The 25093-nt window shown below is 38.0% G+C and overlaps 1 protein-coding gene across 2 annotated transcripts in view; it reads right to left on the reverse strand.

Moving 5' to 3' along the window:
• ELP3 (elongator acetyltransferase complex subunit 3) overlaps window positions 1-25093 on the reverse strand; it is a 104083-nt gene that overhangs the window by 47090 nt on the left and 31900 nt on the right. For both annotated transcript variants that reach the window (XM_047717495.1, XM_047717496.1), the window contains exons 8-9: window positions 10054-10215; window positions 7245-7371 (exon numbers count right to left, since the gene is read on the reverse strand). In XM_047717495.1, the coding sequence (XP_047573451.1) occupies window positions 7245-7371; window positions 10054-10215 (289 nt within the window). The remainder of the gene's footprint in view (window positions 1-7244; window positions 7372-10053; window positions 10216-25093) is intronic.

The raw sequence follows: 25093 nt of genomic DNA on the forward strand, positions 1-25093 counted from the left end.
TTTTCAAAGAAATGTAACTCTCACTAATTTTTCAATCTCTCTCACTAATTTTTGTCATATTCTTAAATGCTGTATTCTTTGTGCATCATTTGGTTTTAGGGATAGTCTTCTGTAATTGCATGTAATTTTCTGTGTACCATTTATATATTAACAATTCATTAAGCCTTTATAAGTAGTCTATAGCCACCCAAAAGAACATGTATGTAAATCATTCTGTACCTAGTTTGAATCCATGTTGGAATACAGGATTTCAGAAAAGTAGTTCAAGTGCTTCTATGATAAATTTAGAAGACAGATGGGCTCATAAGAATGATGATAGATGAAATTGGCTCTGGACTTCTGGTTAAACAAGAATTAAAACATGTGTTCCCTTCCTTTTCCTCCAAAATCATAGTAATATAAGAGATGAACTTTTATAAAAGTATAAACCCAGAAGAACAAAAAGAACATCAGAGGAGATGTGCGTTGGGGGTTAGAGTACAGGACCAGTGATAGTAATAAATTTTTGGAAGACAGAAAATGGATGAAGATTGGCAAATGACTTTGCAGGTAAATAGAGCTGTAAGCAAAGTATCTGCAAAAGTGAATACCAATGAAGGTCCAGCTCAGTTACACGAGAGTCCCAGAAAGGCTCATGGGTCAAATGTACCATTAACCAGGCAGAACGGAAGAAATCATGGGATCAAAGTCTGAAGATGGAGGGATTTATCCCTTATTCCTTTGCCCTGCCTACAAGGCGTTTGTTCTGCCCTGCCCATTTGTTCCTGGAGAAACTCCTGAATGCTGTGATTCCAGGTACAAAGGAAGGCCTAGGTGAGGATAAAGGCTGAAAACAGAGAGATTAAGCGAAAGCCAGCACACTGGTGAATTTTGTGCCTTGCTTCCTGGATGCCAGCAGTCAATTTTGTGACCTACTCATACCAGCCACTTCCAAGCAGGAAGTTGGAGAGTTCATCTCTGGATTAAGCAAATAGCCCTAAATAAGAGTTCAAGATACTGACATTCAAGAATCCCCTAAAAAAAAGAAGAGCTGGGGCATGCCTGACTGGCTCAGTCAGTAGAGCATGTGAGTCTTGATTTTGGGGCTGTGAGTTCGGGCCCCATGTTGGTGAAGATTACTGAAAAATAAAAATCTTAAAAAATATAAACAAAATAAAACCTTAAAAAAAGAAAAGGAAAGCTTATTACATGAATATCTTTCAATGAGGTATACCAGTAGCTGGCCACCCAGAACTTGCAATCTGTTCTTTCAGTCCCTTACTTTTTAAATTTTAATTTTATTTATTTTTTCTAAGAGAGGGAGAAAGAGGGTGATGGAGCAGAGGGAGAGAGAGAAATCTTAAGCAGGCTCCACACCCAGCAAGGAGACTGACATGGGGCTCAATCTCACAACCCTGAGGCGAAATTAAGAGTTGGATGCTTAACTGACGAAGCTACCCAGGCCCCCCTGGTCCCCTACTTTTTTTTTTTTTTAAAGATTTTATTTATTTATTTGACAGACAGAGATCACATGTAGGCAGAGAGGCAGGCAGAGAGAGAGAGAGAGAGAGAGGAGGAAGCAGGCTCTCCACTGAGCAGAGAGCCCGATGCGGGGCTCGATCCCAGGACCTTGAGATCATGACCTGAGCCGAAGGCAGAGGCTTTAACCCACTGAGCCACCCAGGTGCCCCCCTGGCCCCCTACTTTTAAAGTATGATCATCTGGCTAAGGATCACCAGAAATTTGGAGGAAGCCTAGAAAATAAAGGGCAAAACAAAAAGAAAAAAAAAAGGAATGTGGAGAAAAGATGCATTGCATAAAGGAAAATAAAACTTAAAAAAAAAACCAAACCCTGTAATTCCCTCAGAGAGAGAAGATCTATTACATCCATTATACAAGAATAGGATGGTAGGGAAAAATCAAACAACAAGAAGGTAAGAAAGAACTCCTGAAAATCAAAGCTATAACAAAAATAAAAACATTTAACTGAAGAGTTGAAAGATAAATATAAGAATAGAAGAAAGCAGGAAAAAAAAAAAGGAAAAAATAGGTAAAAAATATATGAAAATATTTGATGAATATGGGAGAACCAACATTTGCCTAGGAGGAGTTTTAAAAAGAGAACATAGAAAATGAAAGGGGAAAATTAACCAGTGGTACAAGGAAATTTCCCAGATGACAGATTCTTCAAAAATCTAGCACAATTAGTTAAAAAACTCTTGCCAAGATACAGCACTGTGAAATTTCACAAAAATGGGATAAAGACAATTTCTTAAACAGACTTAACAAAACAAAACACCCAGGTTACACAGATCACAGGATTAAAGAATAAGGAATATAGGATTAGGAATAAAAACACATTATGCTCCTTAACAACAATGCTAAAAGCTATAAGGCAATGGTGCAATGCCTTTTAAAAAAGTCTTTACACAAGTCTGTAAGTGTGAAGGTTGCATACAACCATTTTTTGAGCACACCAAAGGCTTACTTTCTATGAGGAGCCTTTCCTAAGGAACCTGGTAGAAAATGTATTTTAGTAAAGTCAAGGAATAAACAGATAAAAAGGGTTAACTTGGAATTCAGAAAAACAAAGAATCCAATCCAGGAGATTGGTGAAGAGAAGACCTCCAAGAGGACAGTTGCGAACCAGGCACAGAGGACTGCCAGTTTGGAGTTGGAAGGTAAGACATCCACAAGACTCAACACTGACTTGACTGTTTACTTAATCTCATCAGGCCCGCTTCCTCAACTGGAGAGACTACATCAGGTGGTCTTTCCTGACAGAATGCTACAGTGACTTGTATCCTATGCCACTATCTTCAGTAACAAGCCTTTATATTAAAAAAACAAGTAACAACAAATACCGCTAGCCATCCCTGCCACATAGTCATTCAATCAGATTGGCTCAGTGGGGAAAAAAAAGAACTTGTGTCAGATGTTAATGGACTTTGAAAGACTTCTGCTAACTGATAGATTCTGAAGAGAAACATATTCTTCAAGCATTTTCAGCAATCTTAGATTGGATATTCAAGAGCAGTCTAATTATTAAAGGAATAAAACACCAAAACAGCTAAAGGTTACTTTGAGTAATAAATAAGTTCTATCTGAGGATAGGTGGGAAAGGGCAAAGTTAATGCTTTTAGGATAAATTCCTGAATTTCCACTACAACAAGGACTTCCAGGTTTATTAAAAAAAAAAAAGAAAACTTCATTTCTGAGTTCCTGGAAAATATAAGCAAATGCTATTTATCGCGCACAGCTACAAGCTCTGCACCTACCACTAGATAAGAGTGTGAATTTGTCATGAATAAATGCATAAACAGATACTAAGAGTAGTGACCCAGAGCTGACCTAAACAACAAAGCATGAGATCTAAGCCAATTTATAACTAGCACACTGCAGGCATACAACCCAAGATATAGCTGTGATACCCCAGCCGGCTGGGTAGTAGATTTATGGATCTATGCCAGGCAAGGCTATCACGTCCTCTATAAAGATAACATTTGCTACACTTCTGTAATTATATAAGCAGACTCCCAATTTAGCAACCCTTCCTGCAGAACAGAACACATTAATTAAGGAAAAAATACCTGTGGGTTGCTAATGGTGGAACAGTAAAATAAAGTAGGGAAAAAAGTTTTTGAAGTATAAAACAGGGGTGCCTGGGTGGCTCTGTCAGGTCAGTGTCTGCCTTTGGCGCAGGTCATGATCTCAGTGTCCTGGGATTGGGCCATGCATGGGGTTCCCTGCTCAGTGGGGAGTCTGCTCCCTCTTCCTCTGCTAGTCCTACTAATTCAGGAAAGCTTGTGAATTCCAAATAGGCCCAACAAGATTTCCTAAAACAAAAATTAGTTTTAAAAGTTTTTGTGTGGGGCGCCTGGGTGGCTCAGTGGGTTGGGTCGCTGCCTTCGGCTCGGGTCATGATCTCGGAGTCCTGGGATCGAGTCCCGCGTCGGGCTCTCTGCTCAGCGGGGAGCCTGCTTCCTCCTCTCTCTCTGCCTGCCTCTCTGCCTGCTTGTGATCTCTCTCTGTCAAATAAATAAATAAAATCTTTAGGAAAAAAAAATAAATAAAAGTTTTTGTGTAAACTTTTACTGGAGTGTATCTTAGATAGAAAAAAGTACACAAACTCTAAGTGTGTATCTCATAACCAGCACCCGGACACTCAAATTAAGAAAAAGAATATCAAAATCTTAAAAGCCCACCTCATGCGTGTTTCCAGTTACAATTCCACCCAAAGTTTTTGGACTTCATATTAACAAAATTGTATATTAGGTAGTCTTTTGGATCTGGTTTCCTTTGCTCAATTTTATGTTGAAAAAAATCAGCCATGTTGTTTCATGAGGTTGTAATTAATTTATTATTTTTCATAGTATTTCACTGTAGTACATCACAATTTATTTATGCATTCTATTGTTAATGGACACTTGTTGCTGCTCTGATATTACCAATAATAACTTGTGACTGTGACTTTTGGTAAATATGTGTAGGCATTTCTGTTGAGTATACATCTAGGAGTACAACTGCTGGGTCTTGGGGTATGCATATATATTCACCCTTAGTAGATAATGTCAAACATGATGTACCAATGTACTAGCATGAAATGAAGAATTCCAGTTGCTCCATCCTCTTATCAACACTTGGTTTTGTCTTTTTTCATTTTAGCTATTCTTAGCTTTTCTGATATGTAAATAGAAGGAATGCATCATAGTTTTAAATTTCATTTCTTTGAAGATTAATGACTTTGAGAACTTTTAAGTATGTTTATTGGCTGTTTGAATATCCTATTTGTGAAGTGTTTGTTCAAGTATTTTTGCCCATTTTCCTACTGGGCTGTCTGCTTTTTTCTTACTGATTTATAGAAATTCTTTATTTTAGGGCAATTTAATTTTGCTCTGGAGAGAAATGTTAGCTCCATTCTGTCACTCATTTATTTGTTGGGATGCAGTCGGAAGAATCAGGCAGTCCATTCATATTCCCTTTTGAGTTTTTCTGAAAAGATTACAAACAAGATCTGTTTACGTGAAGTATGTCTTTGCAATATTATCACTGAACTATTCTTTATTCTGAGGATACTAAGGAAAATGAATAGTAAGACTCAGCTATTTGGTATTATTTGAAACGTGCCGTATTTTCTTCTAAGGATACCTAAAGTAATGAATTCTGATTATATCTCTGGTCCACCTAGGAGCTGTGCTAAAGAAAAGTGTTTCAGGGGTCTTTTAGGCTTGGAGTCTAGGTACTTGGCTATTAACTACTGAGGAGAGGCCAATAGACTCAAAATCTACACAGCTAACACAGGGGAATTAGTAATAGGGACATTTATGAATTAGTACTATTTTATAAACAGGCCTTCAGTTGTAATTCACTGGCTTAAAAATTGTAAAGATAAACTTTTGGCAAGGAAAGAATGAATTATTAAATATGTTCCAAATGAGGCCAGGTGAATTCCATTTTTCTAAATAGAAAAATTAAGTATTTCTGTGAATGAAATAATTTGATAAATACTTTCACTCTCTTCTCTAAAAGAATATCCCAAAGGCACTTTCTCTAGCTAAGAATTTGAAGGAGAAAAAAAAAAAAAAAAGAGTTCTGATCAATCTCATTTCCCAAGACAACAGGAACACAGATCAAGCAAACATGTGATAGAGTAACAAAAAAACACTCCCAAAACAGGGGCGCCTGGGTGGCTCAGTGGGTTAGAGCCACTGCTTTCGGCTCAGGTCATGATCCCAGGGTTCTGGGATCAAAGCCCCGCATCGGTCTCTCTGCTCAGCAGGGAGCCTGCTTAGAGCCTGCTCTATCTCTGCCTGCCTCTCTGCCTACTTGTGATCTCTGTCTGTCAAATAAATAAATAAAATCTTAAAAAAAAAAAACAACCCAAACAAAAAACAAAACCAACCAACCCAGAGTTAGGTATTCAAATTTAAAGAACAGAAAACCTAGAAAAAACCCAAGTATTTTCTTTCACTATTTAATGAAATCCTGGAAGAGAAAAGCAACTCTAAGTTCAGAAGCATCTGAAGAAATCATAAAGGATGGATCTGACAACAGATACAAAAATGAAAAGCCCAAGATAGAGTGGGCAAAAATATTTGTAACAACTATTAAAAAAAAAAAAAATCAATGAGGGATGCCTATGTGCCTCAGTTGGTTAAACATCTGCCCTTGGCTTAGGCCATGATTTTAGAGTTCTGGGGTCAAGCCCCACATCAGCCTCCAGGCTCAGCAGGGAATCTGCTGCTTCTTCTCCCCTGCCCCTCCCTCCTGCTCATGCGTGTGCTCACTCTCTCTGATGAATAAAATCTTTAAAAAACAAAAAACCCAAATGAATCCAGAATGTCCTTACCTAGAAAGTTCATCTAAATTAACATCAAAAATGTATATATCCAACAGAGTAATTGATCAGAGAACAAAAACATACAATTCCAAAAAGATGAAAGAATTATTATTACATGCAAAACTAAAAAATATATTACCATAATTACAAAATACAAATTGAAATAGCCTTTTATCCCCAAATCAGCAAAGAGAGAAACACTGTATCTGTATGTGTGCAAATGCATAAATAGGAGAGAATTATTTGGAGAAAAAGATAACACTACTAAAATGACTGCAAACTGTTATAACCTCTGAAAAGCAACTAAGTAATATGGTGGGATTCTTGAAGTGTTTATACCTTTACCTTATAATTCTACCCCAGGGAATTTATCCTAAAGAAATAATCCTAAAAACTATAAAAAGTTATAGGCATAAAACTATTCACCTGCAGTGCCACTTACAATATTAAAAACTGGCAATACCTTCAATTTAAAAAAAATTTGGAAGGAATTAAGCAAAGTATGGAATATTTATTCCATGGAAATTAAGTACACATTTAAATACATTAACATTTTAACAGAGACCGGCTATCTAACAGATAAATGCTTGCATAATGTTAAGTGAAAAAGCCATTAAAATTACTAATCATATATGTAAGCATGTGTGTCTCTGTGTGTATATGTATAAACTACCTCAACCCTCCAAAAAGCCTAAGCATAAAAAAATTCCTAGAAGGAAACATATTAAAATGTTAGGGTTTTATTTGGTGTTGGGGCTGTGAATGACTTTTCTTTCACTATAGTGTTTCTACTATTCTATAATGAGGACATATTGCTTAAACAATGAGGGGGAAATGAGCAGTAAATAATCAAAAAGAACAGAGGGGGTAGATAGAGCAACATGCAGAGGCACTTGAACTTAGCCTTGTTTAAGGCAACACTTACTGTAAACTGTTCAATGTCTCTCTCTAGTCCCACATTTGGCAGATCAGGCATCATATGAGCCACAACTTTGAAACCAGAATCCTTGGCCAGGTGAAATGACTCACATACTGCCTTCACAGTGTGGCCCCTGAGGAAAGAAAATTCATTCCTGTTATACAAATAAATGGGCAAAAAGATTAACACAAGGAACAGAGGGAAAACAATCTCTGAGACATGTAATGGTAGTTTTATAATGAAGAATAATATGGCTGGGGAATAAGAATCTCAGAAAATCATTTTTATATTTCTGGCTGTGAAAAGGCCTGGAAATAAATCAGTTCACTTCTGAGATATTTCTCAGAAATTCCCCAGGTACATAACTCAAGGCTGTGACAGTAAATGACTGGGTTAACCAGAGTTAATACACACAAAAATTATTTGGACTATAAAAAAAAATTGTTTGATTTAGCATCATCAGCTGAAGTAAGCTTACTAATATAAATATTTAAGTTAAAAACAAAAATAATGAGCTCAAAACCATGCAGAAGCAGCCTCTTATTATGCTCTTTCCTTTAAAAATCTTCTGAAATTATTTGGCGAGAGAGAGAGAGATGGAAGAATGTCACCTACATACAAAATAGATTTCATTCTGGTGGTCTCCAATGTCTTTAAAAAAGTGAGAAGAGTGAATGATTTACTGACAAGGCAGAATCATCTGGGGACAGCTGGGTAAATCATTTTAACATTCTAGCACCACATCTAATAGGAAGCAAGCCCTAATAACAGTTTGGGGCTACTATCAACCAAAGCCCTATGCCAATCCTTTCACCTCCAGGACATTCCCATTCACCACCACCACCACCACAAACAAACAAACGAATAAACAAAAAAAAAAACCACACACAAAAAAATCCTAGAAACATGGACTCTGTCCCACTCTGGGTATTACCATCCATTTCCATTAATCCATTTCCAATCTCTTTTTGCTAACCACTTCCGGATTTATATGACTAGGTGAGGCCTCTCTCCTGATACTCCATCCAAATATCCAGTACTCGAAAGTTCTACTGTACAATACCACAGTCCCTAGGCACATTTAGTTACTCAGTTTATACTTCAATTAATTAAAATGAAAAATTCAGTTCCTCAGTTGCACTATCATATTGGACAATGCAGATGTAGAATACTTCAATCACTGTACAATGTTCTGGACAGCTCTGCTCTAAAGCAAACCCTCAACTTGTTGTTCTACAAGTATCTAGAATTGAGTACATCCAAAAACGAAACTCACCTTCCCTCCACGACTCCTCTACTTCCCATTCTCTCCTACCCCCATGTCCATCCAGTCACCAAACACTGTCATTTGCTTCTTTTTAAGACATCATTTCTTGTTTAAATGAGTGCAACAGCCTCTTAACTGATCTTCCTTCTCCACTTGCAAACTGTGATCCTTCCAAAGGAATCTAAAATGCAGATATGCTCCTATCACAACTTAGCTTACAGCCTGTCCTCAGACTAAAGCCGAAACTCCCTGGGCTGACTTCTAAGGTTCCTCATCATTTGGCCACCACAGCTAACCTTTTCAGCCTCACCTCTTACCACTATCCTACCTCATGCTCTACACTCTTAACCAAGCTAACCTGCTCCAAATCCCCTAAATTTGCCATGTGCTCTCATCGTCAGGCATTTGCTTGTATGTTTCTTTCTGCCTGAAATAATCTTCCTCTTCCCCATCTGAGTCATACTCTTCCTGTAAGTCTCAGGTCTGATGCCATTCTTTTCAGAAAGCTTCCCTGACCTTCAAGAGACTCTTCCCATCTCCACAGGTACAACACTTGATCACTGCAGCAGGCCAACCAGTGTTTCCGGTTTAAGACTCCCCTTACAAGGGTACATTTTATTCACGCTAATCTTTCTTAAGCCTGATATCTGTGTAATTCTTCCCTGTGATCAAAACTATCCAACAGACCTCTAGTACCTAAAGGAAAGATTCCTCTCTCCTTAGTCTGGCATTCTTCTGGTGGTTTCTAAGATACTGACCAGTGTATGCCTTTTACTTCCTAGTTGCCTTCCTTCTCCTACCATAACCCCCAATCATGTCTGCCTCTCCTGGTAAAGTAGCCTTTAAAGTCCAACTGATCACATACCAACTCCCTGAAACCTGACTTTACATCCTCAATCAATGATCTCTGCTGCCTAATAGAGTCCTGAAATCTTTTGTTTTTCTCTAATTTACCAATGAATCATAAAGTTCCTTATATAGCTAATCTTTCACGTGTACGTTTCTCTTCAACTCAGTGATCTATTTCTAGAGTTCTTCAAGAGAACTTTATATGGCTCTGTCAACTCTTATTTCTATGCTTTCTTAACTTCCTAAATTTCTCAAAGTTTACACCCATTGCTCACCAACCCTTCTCTCACTACTCTATTCATTGGCATCCGCTTCACAAAAACCGATCTTTTAAATAGCACCCTGATTTCCTTCTTGTTCAAACCCTTCTCTTTGTTTCCATGCTCCTGGCCTACTCTTCTGCTTTAGATGACTGACCTTGAAGCCCTGCCTTCCCCTTTCCATATGGAAAAGGCTGTTTATGACAAGAACAAGAAAAGAGCACATTTACAAGCTACTGGAAAAGAGCCAGTAAAGACGAGAAAAATGGAAAGGGGATGGAAATTAAGAGCAGAGACAGAAGGATGACTCTGAGAAGAAGGAATACCTACACCTCTTTCTCTGAGATTGGTAGGAAGGAGAAGAGGATGAGTATAAATATAGATATAATCAGGGGGAGTTAGAAGGAGGCTTGTGTGAAATCATTTGCCCTCATTTTACCTGTTGGTATCTCTGGCCACATCTTCGTAGACACTCTGCACCCCAATCTCCAGCCTTGTGCAGCCATAGGTCAACATGTCACTTAAATGCCGCTTCATGCAATAATCTGGTCTGGTCTCAATTGTAATTCCAATACACTTCGTGAGGCTTCTCTCAGAATACCTGCAGAGCAAATCGAAAAGTAAGCAACCTTCCACAGCTTTAGGACATTTGCTCCCATTTGAACGACTGTTTTCGCTTAGTCCTATAAGACAGTGGTTAAGAGCATGGCCTAGTTCAAATCCTGGCTCTGCTACTTCTTAACTATGCGCACAGGAATGTTATTAACCTCTCTGTGCTTCAGTTTCATTATGTGCAGAATGAGCCTAATAGAAGCCATACCTCATAGGACTGACATGACTAAACTAGCACACAGTACTGTTACCATCATCATTATCATTCTTATCCTCCTACAGGATGCTAGTAACCATAATCTTCTTGAAACAGCGAATGCAACTGTGGAAACTCTAGTAACCACTTTTCATATAAGTGATAAGTATCTGCCTTATTTATTTCCCACTCCATATTTTATGCCATGTTAAATAAAAGAAAAAAAAAGGGGGAAGGAAGTATGTATAATGATCATAGGAATAATTTATTTTTTTTTTGACTTTAATAATTTTTTTTATTTTTTTCAGCATAACAGTATTCATATTTTTGCACCCACACCCAGTGCTCATGCAATCCGTGCCCTCTACAATACCCACCACCTGGTGCCCCCAACCTCCCACCCCCCACCCCTTCAAAATTCTCAGATCGTTTTTCAGAGTCCATAGTCTCTCATGGTTCACCTCCCCTTCCAATTGCCCTCAACTCCCTTCTCCTCTCCATCTCCCCTTGTCCTCCATGCTATTTGTTATGCTCCACAAATAAGTGACACCCTATGATAATTGACTCTCTCTGCTTGACTTATTTCACTCAGCATAATCTCTTCCAGTCCCGTCCATGTTGCTACAAAACTTGGGGATTCATCCTTTCTTTTTTTTTTTTTTTTTTTACAGCTTTATAAACATATATTTTTATCCCCAGGGGTACAGGTCTGCGAATCGCCAGGTTTACACACTTCACAACACTCACCATAGCACATACCCTCCCCGATATCCAAACCCCACCCCCTCTCCCAACCCCCTCCCCCCATCAACCCTCAGTTTGTTTTGTGAGATTAAGAGTCACTTATGGTTTGTCTCCCTCCAATCCCATCTTGTTCCATTTACTCTTCTCCTACCCCCTCGACCCCCCATGTTGCATCTCCTCTCCCTCCTATCAGGGAGATCATATGATAGTTGTCTTTCTCCGATTGACTTATTTCGCTAAGCATGATACCCTCTAGTTCCATCCACGTCGTCGCAAATGGCAAGATTTCATTTCTTTTGATGGCTGCATAGTATTCCATTGGTATATATACCACATCTTCTTTATCCATTCGTCTGTAGATGGACATCTAGGTTCTTTCCATAGTTTGGCTATTGTAGACATTGCTGCTATAAACATTCGGGTGCACGTGCCCCTTCGGATAACTATGTTTGTATCTTTAGGGTAAATACCCAGCAGTGCAATTGCAGGGTCATAGGGTAGTTCTATTTTCAACATTTTGAGGAACCTCCATGCTGTTTTCCAGAGTGGTTGCACCAGCTTGCATTCCACCAACAGTGTAGGAGGGTTCCCCTTTCTCCGCATCCTCGCCAGCATCTGTCATTTCCTGACTTGTTAATTTTAGCCATTCGGACTGGTGTGAGGTGATATCTCATTGTGGTTTGATTTGTATTTCCCTGATGCCGAGTGATATGGAGCACTTTTTCATGTGTCTGTTGGCCATCTGGATGTCTTCTTTGCAGAAATGTCTGTTCATGTCCTCTGCCCATTTCTTGATTGGATTATTTGTTCTTTGGGTGTTGAGTTTGCTAAGTTCTTTATAGATTTTGGACACTAGCCCTTTATCTGATATGTCATTTGCAAATATCTTCTCCCATTCTGTCAGTTGTCTTTTGGTTTTGTTCACTGTTTCCTTTGCTGTGCAGAAGCTTTTGATCTTGATAAAATCCCAAAAGTTCATTTTTGCCCTTGCTTCCCTTGCCTTTGGTGATGTTCCTAGGAAGATGTTGCTGCGGCTGACGTCAAAGAGGTTGCTGCCTGTGTTCTCCTCGAGGATTTTGATGGATTCCTTTCTCACATTGAGATCCTTCATCCATTTTGAGTTTATTTTCGTGTGTGGTGTAAGGAAATGATCCAATTTCATTTTTCTGCATGTGGCTGTCCAATTTTCCCAACACCATTTATTGAAGAGGCTGTCTTTGTTCCATTGGACATTCTTTCCTGCTTTGTCGAAGATGAGTTGACCATAGAGTTGAGGGTCCATTTCTGGGCTCTCTATTCTGTTCCATTGATCTATGTGTCTGTTTTTGTGCCAGTACCATGCTGTCTTGATGATGACAGCTTTGTAATAGAGCTTGAAGTCCGGAATTGTGATGCCACCAACTTTGGCTTTCTTTTTCAATATTCCTTTGGCTATTCGAGGTCTTTTCTGGTTCCATATAAATTTTAGGATTATTTGTTCCATTCTTTGAAAAAAATGGATGGTACTTTGATAGGAATTGCATTAAATGTGTAGATTGCTTTAGGTAGCATAGACATTTTCACAATATTTATTCTTCCAATCCAGGAGCATGGAACATTTTTCCATTTCTTTGTGTCTTCCTCAATTTCTTTCATGAGTACTTTATAGTTTTCTGAGTATAGATTCTTAGTCTCTTTGGTTAGGTTTATTCCTAGGTATCTTATAGTTTTGGGTGCAATTGTAAATGGGATGGACTCCTTAATTTCTCTTTCTTCTGTCTTGTTGTGGTGTAGAGAAATGCAACTGATTTCTGTGAATTGATTTTATATCCTGACACTTTACTGAATTCCTGTACAAGTTCTAGCAGTTTTGGAGTGGAGTCTTTTGGGTTTTCCACATAGAGTATCATATCATCTGCGAAGAGTGATAGTTTGACTTCTTCTTTGCCGATTTGGATGCCTTTAATTTCCTTTTGTTGTCTGATTGCTGTGGCTAGGACTTCTAGTACTATGTTGAATAGCAGTGGTGATAACGGACATCCCTGCCGTGTTCCTGACCTTAGCGGAAAAGCTTTCAGTTTTTCTCCATTGAGAATGATATTTGCGGTGGGTTTTTCATAGATGGCTTTGATAATATTGAGGTATGTGCCGTCTATCCCTACACTTTGAAGAGTTTTGATCAGGAAGGGATGCTGTACTTTGTCAAATGCTTTTTCAGCATCTATGGAGAGTATCATATGGTTCTTGTTCTTTCTTTTATTAATGTGTTCTATCACATTGATTGATTTGCGGATGTTGAACCAGCCTTGCAGCCCTGGAATAAATCCCACTTGGTCGTGGTGAATAATCCTTTTAACGTACTGTTGAATCCTATTGGCTAGTATTTTGGCGAGAATTTTTGCATCTGTGTTCATCAAGGATATTGGTCTGTAGTTCTCTTTTTTGTTGGGATCCTTGTCTGGTTTTGGATCAAGGTGATGCTGGCCTCATAAAATGAGTTTGGAAGTTTTCCTTCTATTGCTATTTTTTGGAACAGTTTCAGGAGAATAGGAATTAGTTCTTCTTTAAATGTTTGGTAGAATTCCCCCGGGAAGCCGTCTGGCCCTGGGCTTTTGTTTGTTTGGAGATTTTTGATGACTGTTTCAATCTCCTTACTGGTTATGGGTCTGTTCAGGCTTTCTATTTCTTCCTGGTTCAGTTGTGGTAGTTTATATGTCTCTAGGAATGCATCCATTTCTTCCAGATTGTCAAATTTGTTGGCATAGAGTTGCTCATAGTATGTTCTTATAATTGTCTGTATTTCTTTGGTGTTCGTTGTGATCTCTCCTCTTTCATTCATGATTTTATTAATTTGGGTCCTCTCTCTTTTCTTTTTGATAAGTCTGGCCAGGGGTTTATCAATCTTATTAATTCTTTCAAAGAACCAGCTCCTAGTTTCGTTGATTTGTTCTATTGTTTTTTTGGTTTCTATTTCATTGATTTCTGCTCTGATCTTTATGATTTCTCTTCTCCTGCTGGGTTTAGGGTTTCTTTCTTGTTCTTTCTCCAGCTCCTTTAGGTGTAGGGTTAGGTTGTGTACCTGAGACCTTTCTTGTTTCTTGAGAAAGGCTTGTACCGCTATATATTTTCCTCTCAGGACTGCCTTTGTTGTGTCCCACAGATTCTGAACTGTTGTGTTTTCATTATCATTTGTTTCCATAATTTTTTCAATTCTTCTTTGATTTCCTGGTTGACCCATTCATTCTTTAGAAGGATGCTGTTTAGTCTCCATGTATTTGGGTTCTTTCCAAATTTCCTCTTGTTATTGAGTTCTAGCTTTAGAGCATTGTGGTCTGAAAATATGCAGGGAATGATCCCAATCTTTTGATACCGGTTGAGACCTGATTTAGGACCGAGGATGTGATCTATTCTGGAGAATGTTCCATGTGCACTAGAGAAGAATGTGTATTCTGTTGCTTTGGGGTGAAATGTTCTGAATATATCTGTGATGTCCATCTGGTCCAGTGTGTCATTTAAGGCCTTGATTTCCTTGTTGATCTTTTGCTTGGATGATCTGTCCATTTCAGTGAGGGGAGTGTTAAAATCCCCTACTATTATTGTATTCTTGTCGATGTGTTTCTTTGATTTTGTTATTAATTGGTTTATATAATTGGCTGCTCCCACGTTAGGGGCATAGATATTTAAAATTGTTAGATCTTCTTGTTGGACAGATCCTTTGAGTATGATATAGTGTCCTTCCTCATCTCTTATTATAATCTTTGGCTTAAAATCTAATTGATCTGATATAAGGATTGCCACTCCTGCTTTCTTCTGATGTCCATTAGCATGGTAAATTCTTTTCCACCCCCTCACTTTAAACCTGGAGGTGTCTTCGGGTGTAAGATGAGTTTCTTGTAGGCAACATATAGATGGTTTTTGTTTTTTTATCCATTCTGATACCCTGTGTCTTTTGATTGGGGCATTTAGCCCATTAACATTCAGGGTAAGTATTGAGAGATATGAATTTAGTGCCATTGTATTGCCTGTAAGGTGACTGTTATTGTATATTGTCTCTGTTTCTTTCTGATCTACTACTTTGAGGGTCTCTCTTTGCTTAGAGGACCCCTTTCAATATTTCCTGTAGAGCTGGTTTGGTATTTGCAAATTCTTTCAGTTTTTGTTTGTCCTGGAAGCTTTTAATCTCTCCGTCTATTTTCAATGATAGCCTAGCTGGATATAGTATTCTTGGCTGCATGTTTTTCTCATTTAGTACTCTGAATATATCATGCCAGCTCTTTCTGGCCTGCCAGGTCTCTGTGGAGAAGTCTGCTGCCAATCTAATATTTTTACCATTGTACGTTACAGACTTCTTTTCCCGGGCTGCTTTCAGGATCTTTTCTTTGTCACTAAGACTTGTCAATTTTACTATTAGGTGACGGGGTGTGGACCTATTCTTATTGATTTTGAGGGGGGTTCTCTGAACCTCCTGGATTTTGATGCTTGTTCCCTTTGCCGTATTGGGGAAATTCTCTCCAATAATTCTCTCCAATATACCTTCTGCTCCCCTCTCTGTTTCCTCTTCTTCTGGAATCCCATTTATTCTAATGTTGTTTCGTCTTATGGTGTCACTTATCTCTCGAATTCTCCCCTCGTGGTCCAGTAGCTGTTTGTCCCTCTTTTGCTCAGCTTCTTTATTCTCTGTCATTTGGTCTTCTATATCGCTAATTCTTTCTTCTGCCTCATTTATCCTAGCAGTGAGAGCCTCCATTTTTGATTGCACCTCATTAATAGCTTTTTTGATTTCAACTTGGTTAGATTTTAGTTCTTTTATTTCTCCAGAAAGGGCTTTTATATCTCCCGAGAGAGTTGCTTTAATATCTTCCATGCCTTTTTCAAGCCCGGCTAGAACCTTGAGAATCATCATTCTGAACTCTATATCTGACATATTACCAATGTCTGTATTGATTAGGTCCCTAGCCTTTGGTATTGCCTCTTGTTCTTTTTTTTGTTGTGAATTTTTCCGCCTTGTCATTTTGTCCAGATAAGAGTTTATGAAGGAGCAAGTAAATACTAAAAGGGTGGCAACAACCCCAGGAAAATATGCTTTAGCCAAATCAGAAGAGATCCTGAATTGTGAGGGGGGAGAAAGGGGATAAAAAGGGGTTCAGAAAGAAAGAAAAAAAAAAACTATTAAAAAAAAGAAAGCTGATAAAGAAAAAATATAAAAAGAGGAAAAAATATATATATATTAGATAAACTATTTAAAAAACGTTAAAAAAAGAAAACGGTAAAAGTTAAAAAAAATTTAGCAGAAGAAGAGAAAAAGAAAAAAAAAATTGAAAAAGAAAAAAAAATTAAATTAACTTCAAGGCTAAAAAATCATGGGGAGAAAGCCATGAGTTCCGTGCTTTGCTTTCTTCTCCTCTGGAATTCCGCCGTTCTCCTTGGTAGGTGAACTTGGTCCTGGCTGGGTTTCCCGTAGATCTTCTGGGGGAGGGGCCCGTTGTAGTGATTCTCAAGTGTCTTTGCCCCAGGCGGAGTTGCACCGCCCTTACCCGGGGCCGCGCTGAGTCATCCGCTCGGGTTCGCTTTCGGGAGCTTTTGTTCCCTGAGCGCTTTCCGTAGAGTCCGGAGGTCGGGAATAAAGATGGCGGCCTCCCGGTCTCCGGCCCGGAGGAGCCGAGAGCCCGGGGCCCCACTCCTCAGTGCGCCCTCAGAGAACAGCGCCGAATGACTCCCATCACCCTGGCCTCCGGCCGCGCTCCGAGCTGACCGAGCCTGCGACCGGTTCAAGGCAACCCTGAGCTGAGAGTCACTCCTCGGCTCTGTCTCTGCAGCCGGCTTCCCCGTTCTAATACCGGTAAGCTCTGCGACACTGAGACACCCCCGATCCTTCTGCGACCCTGCGGGACCTGAGGCCGCGCTTACCCCACCTGGGCTTCACCCCAGTTAAGCCTCTGGAGCGATGTCCGTCAGCGGAACAGACTTTTAAAAGTCCTGATTTTGCTCCGTTGTTCTGCCGCTCGCCGGGAGCCGGCCCCTCCCCCCGCGGTCTATCTTCCCGTCGCTTTGGATTCACTTCTCCGCCAGTCCTACCTTGCAGAAAGTGGTTGATTTTCTGTTTCTGGAATTGCTGTTCTTCTTCTCTTCAATCTCCCGTTGGATTTGTAGGTGTTTGCAATCTTTAGATAAGCTATTTAGCTGATCTCCTGCTACCCGAAGTAGTCTCAGCCTGCTACTTCTCCGCCATCTTGACTCCATAGGAATAATTTAGATAAAATGTCTTCTATATACACACACAAGTCATTCTGCCAAGCCTATTAATCTTAGCAATAATTTACAAAATTAGGCATCATTCTTCTCTTTCACTAACACTAGGTATCAAAGTAGTGAGTAATACTTTAGATTCAAGCTGCTTGAGTTAATGGCTTTACTGCTGGCTGAGAATCCAGGGAAGTAAAAGGGACCTACTGAGGGGGCTGCTAATGTGAGCAGAGGACCTAACATTTCCGGAGGCCACTGCGCCAAGCGCTATGCTAGATACTCTGTACATATATGGAATGCTCCATCAGCTCAATGAAGCATATCTTCTTATCTCCATTTCACAGAAGAAACTGAGGTTCAAAGAGATGAAGTACCTTGTCTAAGGACACAGAGCTCATAATATCCAAGTCAGGATTTGAAATTGGGTCCATCTGACTTCAAAATTCTTATTCTTCATTTCACTTTATAGCACTGCTTAGACATTTCAGCAAGGAACATCAGATTTCTCTTTTCAACTTCTCTAACATCCTAGAACCCAGTGATTCTTTTTGGTGCACCCTTCTACAACTTTCTCAATTCCCTGGGAGGGTAAGGGAAACCTCTTTTTCTCCCCCCCCGCCCCCTGTTTAATTTTCTTCCTTTCAAAGAAGTTCAAAGTCCTTTCTTCGAGTATAAAAATCATCAAGTTTCCAAAATTTTTAAACTATTCCTTTAGGTTCACTTCATTAACTGTCAATAAAAGCTGACTTAATTTTAATAACAGTTATTAACAAAGTTAATCACTGAACTGGAACACTGATTCTGAAATTTTTCATTCTTGATATTCCAACTCTTTTGCACTGTTTATTACCTATAAGGTTTTATATGGGATTACCAGAGGCAACAGAACTAAAAAGTAAATAAGTGGTCCAAAGTTACTGAAAACTGAATCATAAGAGAGATAAAGTGCTCAGATATTTTTCAAATCTTGCCTAAGACAGGATATAAATCATTATGCATCTTTGAAATAAATCAGAAAGTCCCATGCCTCTCAAATAGGTGGGTACTAAGACCTGCACTAACAGAAAGAAGTATATAATGCCATGGTTAAATATAATTTTCTTTAAATATCAATTATTGTGTTTGGGGAAAACCATATTTAAAAAATTAAAATACTCATATTATGGAGAAAGAAAATCACATGAAGATTGATTTAAAAAGAAAGGAAAGCAAGAAACTCTAAATTAGTGTATTTAAGAAAGTAAAGAAGAACATAATAGAATCAGGCATTCTAAAATTGTGCCATATATCTCCCTATTAACTGACTGTTTCAAAGCCTCCAGTTTTTCTTAAAAGAAAGCTCAGCAGCACAACAGTACCTTGGATCACTGGGAAGTAACTAGAGGACGGGCAACTGTGCAAGTGGGAATCTGTCCACAGGAAAGAGAAAATCACCAGCTAATCTTTCTATTGCCCAGATCACAAAAGGCATGCAGACACAGGGAGGAAGCTGCTGCAAGGACTGTAAGATCTCTTTCTTAGTAATTGGAATATAGTATAAGGAGAGAGACAAGCCTTATTCTCAAACAATAATTTAACTCCATTTCAAAAATGTCTTTCCTCTTAAGGGAAATGTCATTACCTTTTGCAGGGTAAGAAATGGAAAAATTAAAAAAAATAAGTTTTTAAAAGCTAACATTTTGTATTTACAAAAAGCTTTTAACGCTACCTTCTTTTCAGAATTGTATTTTCATTTGGAAAGCAATTAAGCAGAAACTCTTAATCTGAATGACAAATTAATGGGGTATTTTCCTAAAAGAACAGAGTTTAAGGTCATCTTTCCTATAGGGTAACTGTATTTTTATTGGGATTTTTGTTAATGCTACATTTAGTCCTACAGTCACGGAACCTACCTCTTCATTGAACAGCAGTGTAAAGATATTAATGATTGTTCTTTAATATGCAAATATTTGCATGAAGGCTTTCAACTAGTTTAAGCAACTTCGGGGCAATTTTTAGGGCCTGCCATAACCCTCATATCATTTTAGGTAGCCATTCAATAGGATGCCTCTCTGTTAGTACCCAGTTCAACTCCCATATCTTCTGGAGGGCCATAAAATTCTTAAGTTCTTTGGCACCCAGGAAATGTGCTACACATTTTCCAACCCTGATCATAAACTTCTAAAGGCCAAGTTAGGACTCATACCCAGGTCTTCTAATTCCGACTCCACTGCTCTTTTCGTGCTATTACAGGGTCATCTTAAATAAGTCTGGACCCTACTGTGCAGGGCTATACTGAATCCTACATGTTTCTGTATGCCACAGTAGTGGCATCAACTACAAAAGATGCTAGCTAATATGCCCTGCAAAGCCAAATATAACTTAAGCCAATAACTTACGCTGAGTTTTTTTTTTTTTTTAAGAAGGTTGGGCGGGTGGAAGTGTGGTGGGACAATACCTTAATACCTTCAGAGTTTGAAAGTACACAAAAACTATATGTTACCTGGTCTTCAAAACATAGCTCAAATATATTTCTCCTCCCACAACATCTTCCCAGAACCTCTCATCACTTTGTGCTCCCATTCCCAGAGCCACCTTGCCCTTAATATGAATACGGTTTGCCTTGTTATTGGTGGATGTTTGCCTGTGCATCTAGACAGGAGGCACCTTGAAGGCAGTAGGCTCGAATATGTTTAGCAGTAACTGCTTAAAGTCTTCAGCATTAAAAACTCTACTTCAGGGGCGCCTGGGTGGCTCAGTGGGTTAAGCCGCTGCCTTCGGCTCAGGTCATGATCCCAGGTCCTGGGTTCGAGCCCCACATTGGGCTTACTGCTCGGCGGGGAGCCTGCTTCCTCCTCTCTCTCTGCCTGCCTCTCTGCTTACTTGTGATTTCTCTCTGTCAAATAAATAAATAAAATCTTTAAAAAAAAAAAACAAAACTCTACTTCAGAATAAAAAAATACAAATACAAAGAATGAATAAATAATCAAGCATAACTAAAGACACAGGTCTTTCTTTACCTTCCCACAGCAGCCTCTAGGTAATTCTGCTGGTTATCTTTCCTCTTGCAAAGAATCAACCCTAGAGGATGCCTCAAACTAGACCAGGGATTCTATAGAAAGGAATAATACACTAGTTCTTGTCCCAGAGATGTTAACAATCTAGCTGCAAGAAAAAGACACAGATGAAATCAAGAACCAGTTAAGAACAAAGACCTAAAAGGGGCAGAGATATGAACATATATTATTTCTTGGTTCTATTTATAGGAGGAAAAAAGTAAACTATAAAAGTGCTATCCATTATTACTAACTCCTTGCCTGAAGGGCCCCAACAAAGGGGACACTGAAGGAAGACAGCAAACCAACGTTAAAGTCTATTATCTTCTGGTAACTGTTTACATGATTCACTCCAGGAAGATTATAGCATCAAAGAACACTTTTCGGGGCGCCCGGGTGGCTCAGTGGGTTAAACCTCTGCCTTTAGCTCAGGTCATGATCTCAGTGTCCTGGGATCGAGCCCCACATCTGCTCAGCAGGGAGCCTGTTCCCTCTCTCTCTCTGCCTCCCTCTCTGCCTAATTGTATGTAATCTCTCTCTCTGTGTCAAATAAACAAATAAAATCTTAAAAAAAAAAAAGAACACTTTTCATTGCTATCAGTTTTTTGCAGTCCTCTTTTAAAACCTCTGTCAATGATGCCTGGGTGGCTCAGTCATTAAGTGTCCACCTTCAGCTCAGGTCATAATCCCAGGGTCCTGGGATCAAGTCTCACATCAGGCTCTCTGCTCAGCAGGAAGCCTCTTTCTCCCTCTCTCACTTCCCCTACTTATGTTCCTTCTTTTGCTGTATCTCTCTCTGAGAAATAAATAAAATCTTAAAAAACAAAAACAAAAACAACTTTTAAAACCTCTGTCATTAATAAAGTCAATGTGTCTTAGTCTACTCCTGTGTGAAATCTTACTAGAGCTCAAGGCCCAAATTCCTGAAAATCCTACAGAACCTCAACCTGCTCAAACCAAATGGCAAAGTAAATAAAAATGGTACACAGAAGAAATGTTAATTTTCATTAGTCATAATGTGAAACTTTCTTCCATATCTACAACACCAAAATTGGCTAATTAGAACTTATAAAATTCTTGGAAAGCCAAAAATTTGCTTGAACCACCAAATAACATCTGAGGTTAATGATGCAATTTCTCTGGAGTAGCACCACAGACCAAATTCTTTTTTTGCTATTGTCATATCTGGAAAATATATCTCAATAAAATTTTATGCTCTGTACAATGCTGTGCTGGTGATATTATTCTAGACTTAAAAGTGACTGAGTTGGGTGTTTGATGATTTAAAAGTAACAATTCTTTTCCCCTTTTGAGACAGTGGTCAAGTTTGCTTCCTAGACATTGGTTGTTATGTCAATGAGGTCTATAAAACAAAGTTCTGCCCAACACAAACCAAGGAAACAGAAACAAAGAGAATTCTGATTTTTAAATGAGCACAACCAATGAAAAACTAACCTGGTGACCTTGTAGTTTAGAGACTAATAAGGGACCTTTGCTCCCTATCATGCTAGTTGACAAGGTATAAGACAGTAGGATATATATAGACAAAACAACCCATAACATTTTGGTTTTTGATTCTTTCAACAGCTGACAAGAATGCTATCAGACAGCTGAAGAACCAATAGCAATGCATTATTAATAGAAAAGAAAAAAGAGTTATTACATATTCTTTTAACACCGCATTCACATTCTACTTTAAGGACTACATATAAGGACTATAAATGCATTATAGAAAAGTCATTGTCAGAAAGTGACTGCCAGATGAAAAGTAACTTCCAAATACATCTTTTAGATAAACATTCTCATTCCAATAGAAATCTTCAAACTACAGAATGTCGGAGAAAGTAGTAATTTCAGAGATAATCTAGTCCCACTTCATTTTTATAGATGAGTAAACAAAAGCACAGAACACATAACTGGCTTAAATCAGGTAATAATGTAAGATGATCACAGAATTAAGTGTGGAAACTAAGTCTTCTGATTCTTCATGCACAGTTCTTTCCACTGGGTTCATTTAATAACACTTACTTAGTACTCTCTATCTGTAAAACATTATGCTAGATATAAGGGACTTTTTCTCTTAAGAAGGTTAATTTCCTATTTAGGAAGGGGCGCCTGGGTGGCTCAGACAGTTAAGTATCCAAGTCCCGATTTCAGCTCAGGTCATGATCTCAGGGTCGTGAGACTGAGCCCCGCATGAGGCTCCTCATCCACTGTGGAGTCTGCTTCAGATTCTCTCTCTCCTCTCCCTCAGCCCCTCCCATGCCCCCCCCCTTAAATAAATAAATAAATAAATAAATAAATATCTTTTTTTAAAAATCTCCCCAAAAAACAAAAACTGAAACTATACAAAATAGTCTCTCTCTGACCAAAATAGCATTAAATTAGAAACTGACAACAATGAGATATCAAGAAAAACTCCATGTTTTTGGAAATCTGGAAATCAAACAACCCATTTCTATGTAATCCATGGGTCCAAATATAAAGGATTTAAAATACTTTAAGAGAATAATAATTATAATACAACATATCAAAGTTTATGGGATTCTGCCAAAGCAGTGCTTAGAGGAAAACTTAAAGGTTTAAATACTTACATCAGAAAAGAAAAAAGGTCTATAATAATGGCCAAGCCTCTATACCTTACTAAGTCATAGAAAAAGAACCATGAAGCATGCCAAAGAAAGGAGAAGACAACAACAAAAAAGTAAAACAAAAATCAATGAAGTAGAGGACATAAAGTCAAAAGTCAGTTCTTTGACAAGAACAAAATTGATAAACCCCTAACTAGACTAATCAAGAAAAAAAAAAAGAGAGAGAACACAGATTATCAGTATCAGGATTGAAAGAGGGGTGATCACTAACATCCCACAGATATTAAAAGCATAAGGGAATATTATGAACAACTTAATGCCAAAAAAGTTCAACAACCTGGATGAAGTAGACAAATTCCTTGAAAAACATAACTTACCAAAATGCATACAGATAAAACAGAAAATCTGAATAGCCTTAGTGAGGAATTGACTTAATCATCTAAAACCCTTCCATAAGGAAAACTTCAGCCTTGGATCATTCTACTGGTGAGTTTTAACAAACACTTATGGAAGAAAAAACATTGATTTTACATGAACTTTCAGAAAACAGAGGAGGACACACTTCCTAACATGTTTAATGGGGCGAACATAATAACACTAACACCAAAACCTAACAAAAAAATTACAAAAAAGGAGATTACAAACCACCACTGTTCATGAACATATATACAAATCCTTTCCAAAGTATTAACAAGATGATAACACATTATGATCAACAAAAAGGATAACAAAAAGGATAACACATTATGATCAAATAGGGTTTATCCTAGGAATGCAAGGTTAGTTTAAAATTAAAAAAAAAAAAAAAAGTAATCTACCTGATAAAAATAAAGTAGGAAAAATATGTGATCATCTGAACAGATATAGAGAAGTCATCAGACAAATGAATTAATGATAAAACCTCTCAGCAAACTTCTTCATTCTAATAAAAGTGCCTACAAAAAACCCCTCAAGTAACATTGCAGTTAATATTGAAATATTAAATGTTTCCCCTGGTTACTGGGGATAAGAAAACAAAGTCCACTTTCACCACTTAAATTTAACACTGTCTTAATGTCCTAGCCATTACAACAAAGCAAGATAAAGGATGCAAATCCAAAAAGAAAAATTAAAGCCTACTGTATTTGCAAATTAAGTGATTGCTTATGAAGAAAATCTTAGCAAATTTACAAAAACAGCTTTTAGAACTAAGTAGTGAATTTATTAAGGTAATATGATACTAGGTTAATATACAAAAATCAATGATATATCTATATACTATCTGTAAACAATCTGAAAATGAAATTTTTAAGAAGTTCAATTTCTGTAGCATGAACAGACACAAAAATATTTTGGAGTAAATTTAACAAAAGGCTAATAAGATCTCTACACTGGAGACTTCTACAAGGAATTAAAGAAGATCTAAGTAAATGAAGAGACAGACTATGTTCATTGATTAGAAGACTCAATATTATTGTCAATTTTCTCCAAATTGTTTTATGGTTTTAACACAATCCCAGTCCCAATACACTTTTTAGTAGAAATTGATAAGCTGATTCTAAACTTTATATAAAAATTCAAAGGAACTAGAATATGCAAGACAATCTTGAAAAACAATGACAAAGATGACTCAAACTACTTGTCTTCAAGATATACTATGAAGCTACCATGATCAGACAGTATGTTACTGGCATAAGAACTAAAAAATGGATCAATGGGACAGAACAGAGCCCAGTTCCACATTTATAGTCCATCAATTTTTGACAAAGCCACCAATATAATCTAAATGGGAAAGTTTTTATGGGAGAAATGGGGAAGTTTTTTTAAAAAGTAATGTTGAAACAAAAAATGGGGATTTTTTAAAGAAGTAATGTTGAAACAATTAGATGTCTATCTATAAGGGAAAAAAGAAACTTTGACTTACTTCACATTACATATAAAAATTAATTCAAGATGGATCACAAGCCTGAACAGGCAAGCTAAATATAAAAACCTAAAACGAGAACTAGAAGAAAACACAGGAGAGTATCTTCTTGTCTTGGGAGTAAGCCCAGGTTTAAAAGAGACAATACAAAAGCAGTAACTATTAAAGCAAAAAAC

This window comes from Lutra lutra, chromosome 2 (genome assembly GCF_902655055.1).
Source record: "Lutra lutra chromosome 2, mLutLut1.2, whole genome shotgun sequence".
Classification (NCBI taxonomy): domain Eukaryota; kingdom Metazoa; phylum Chordata; class Mammalia; order Carnivora; family Mustelidae; genus Lutra; species Lutra lutra.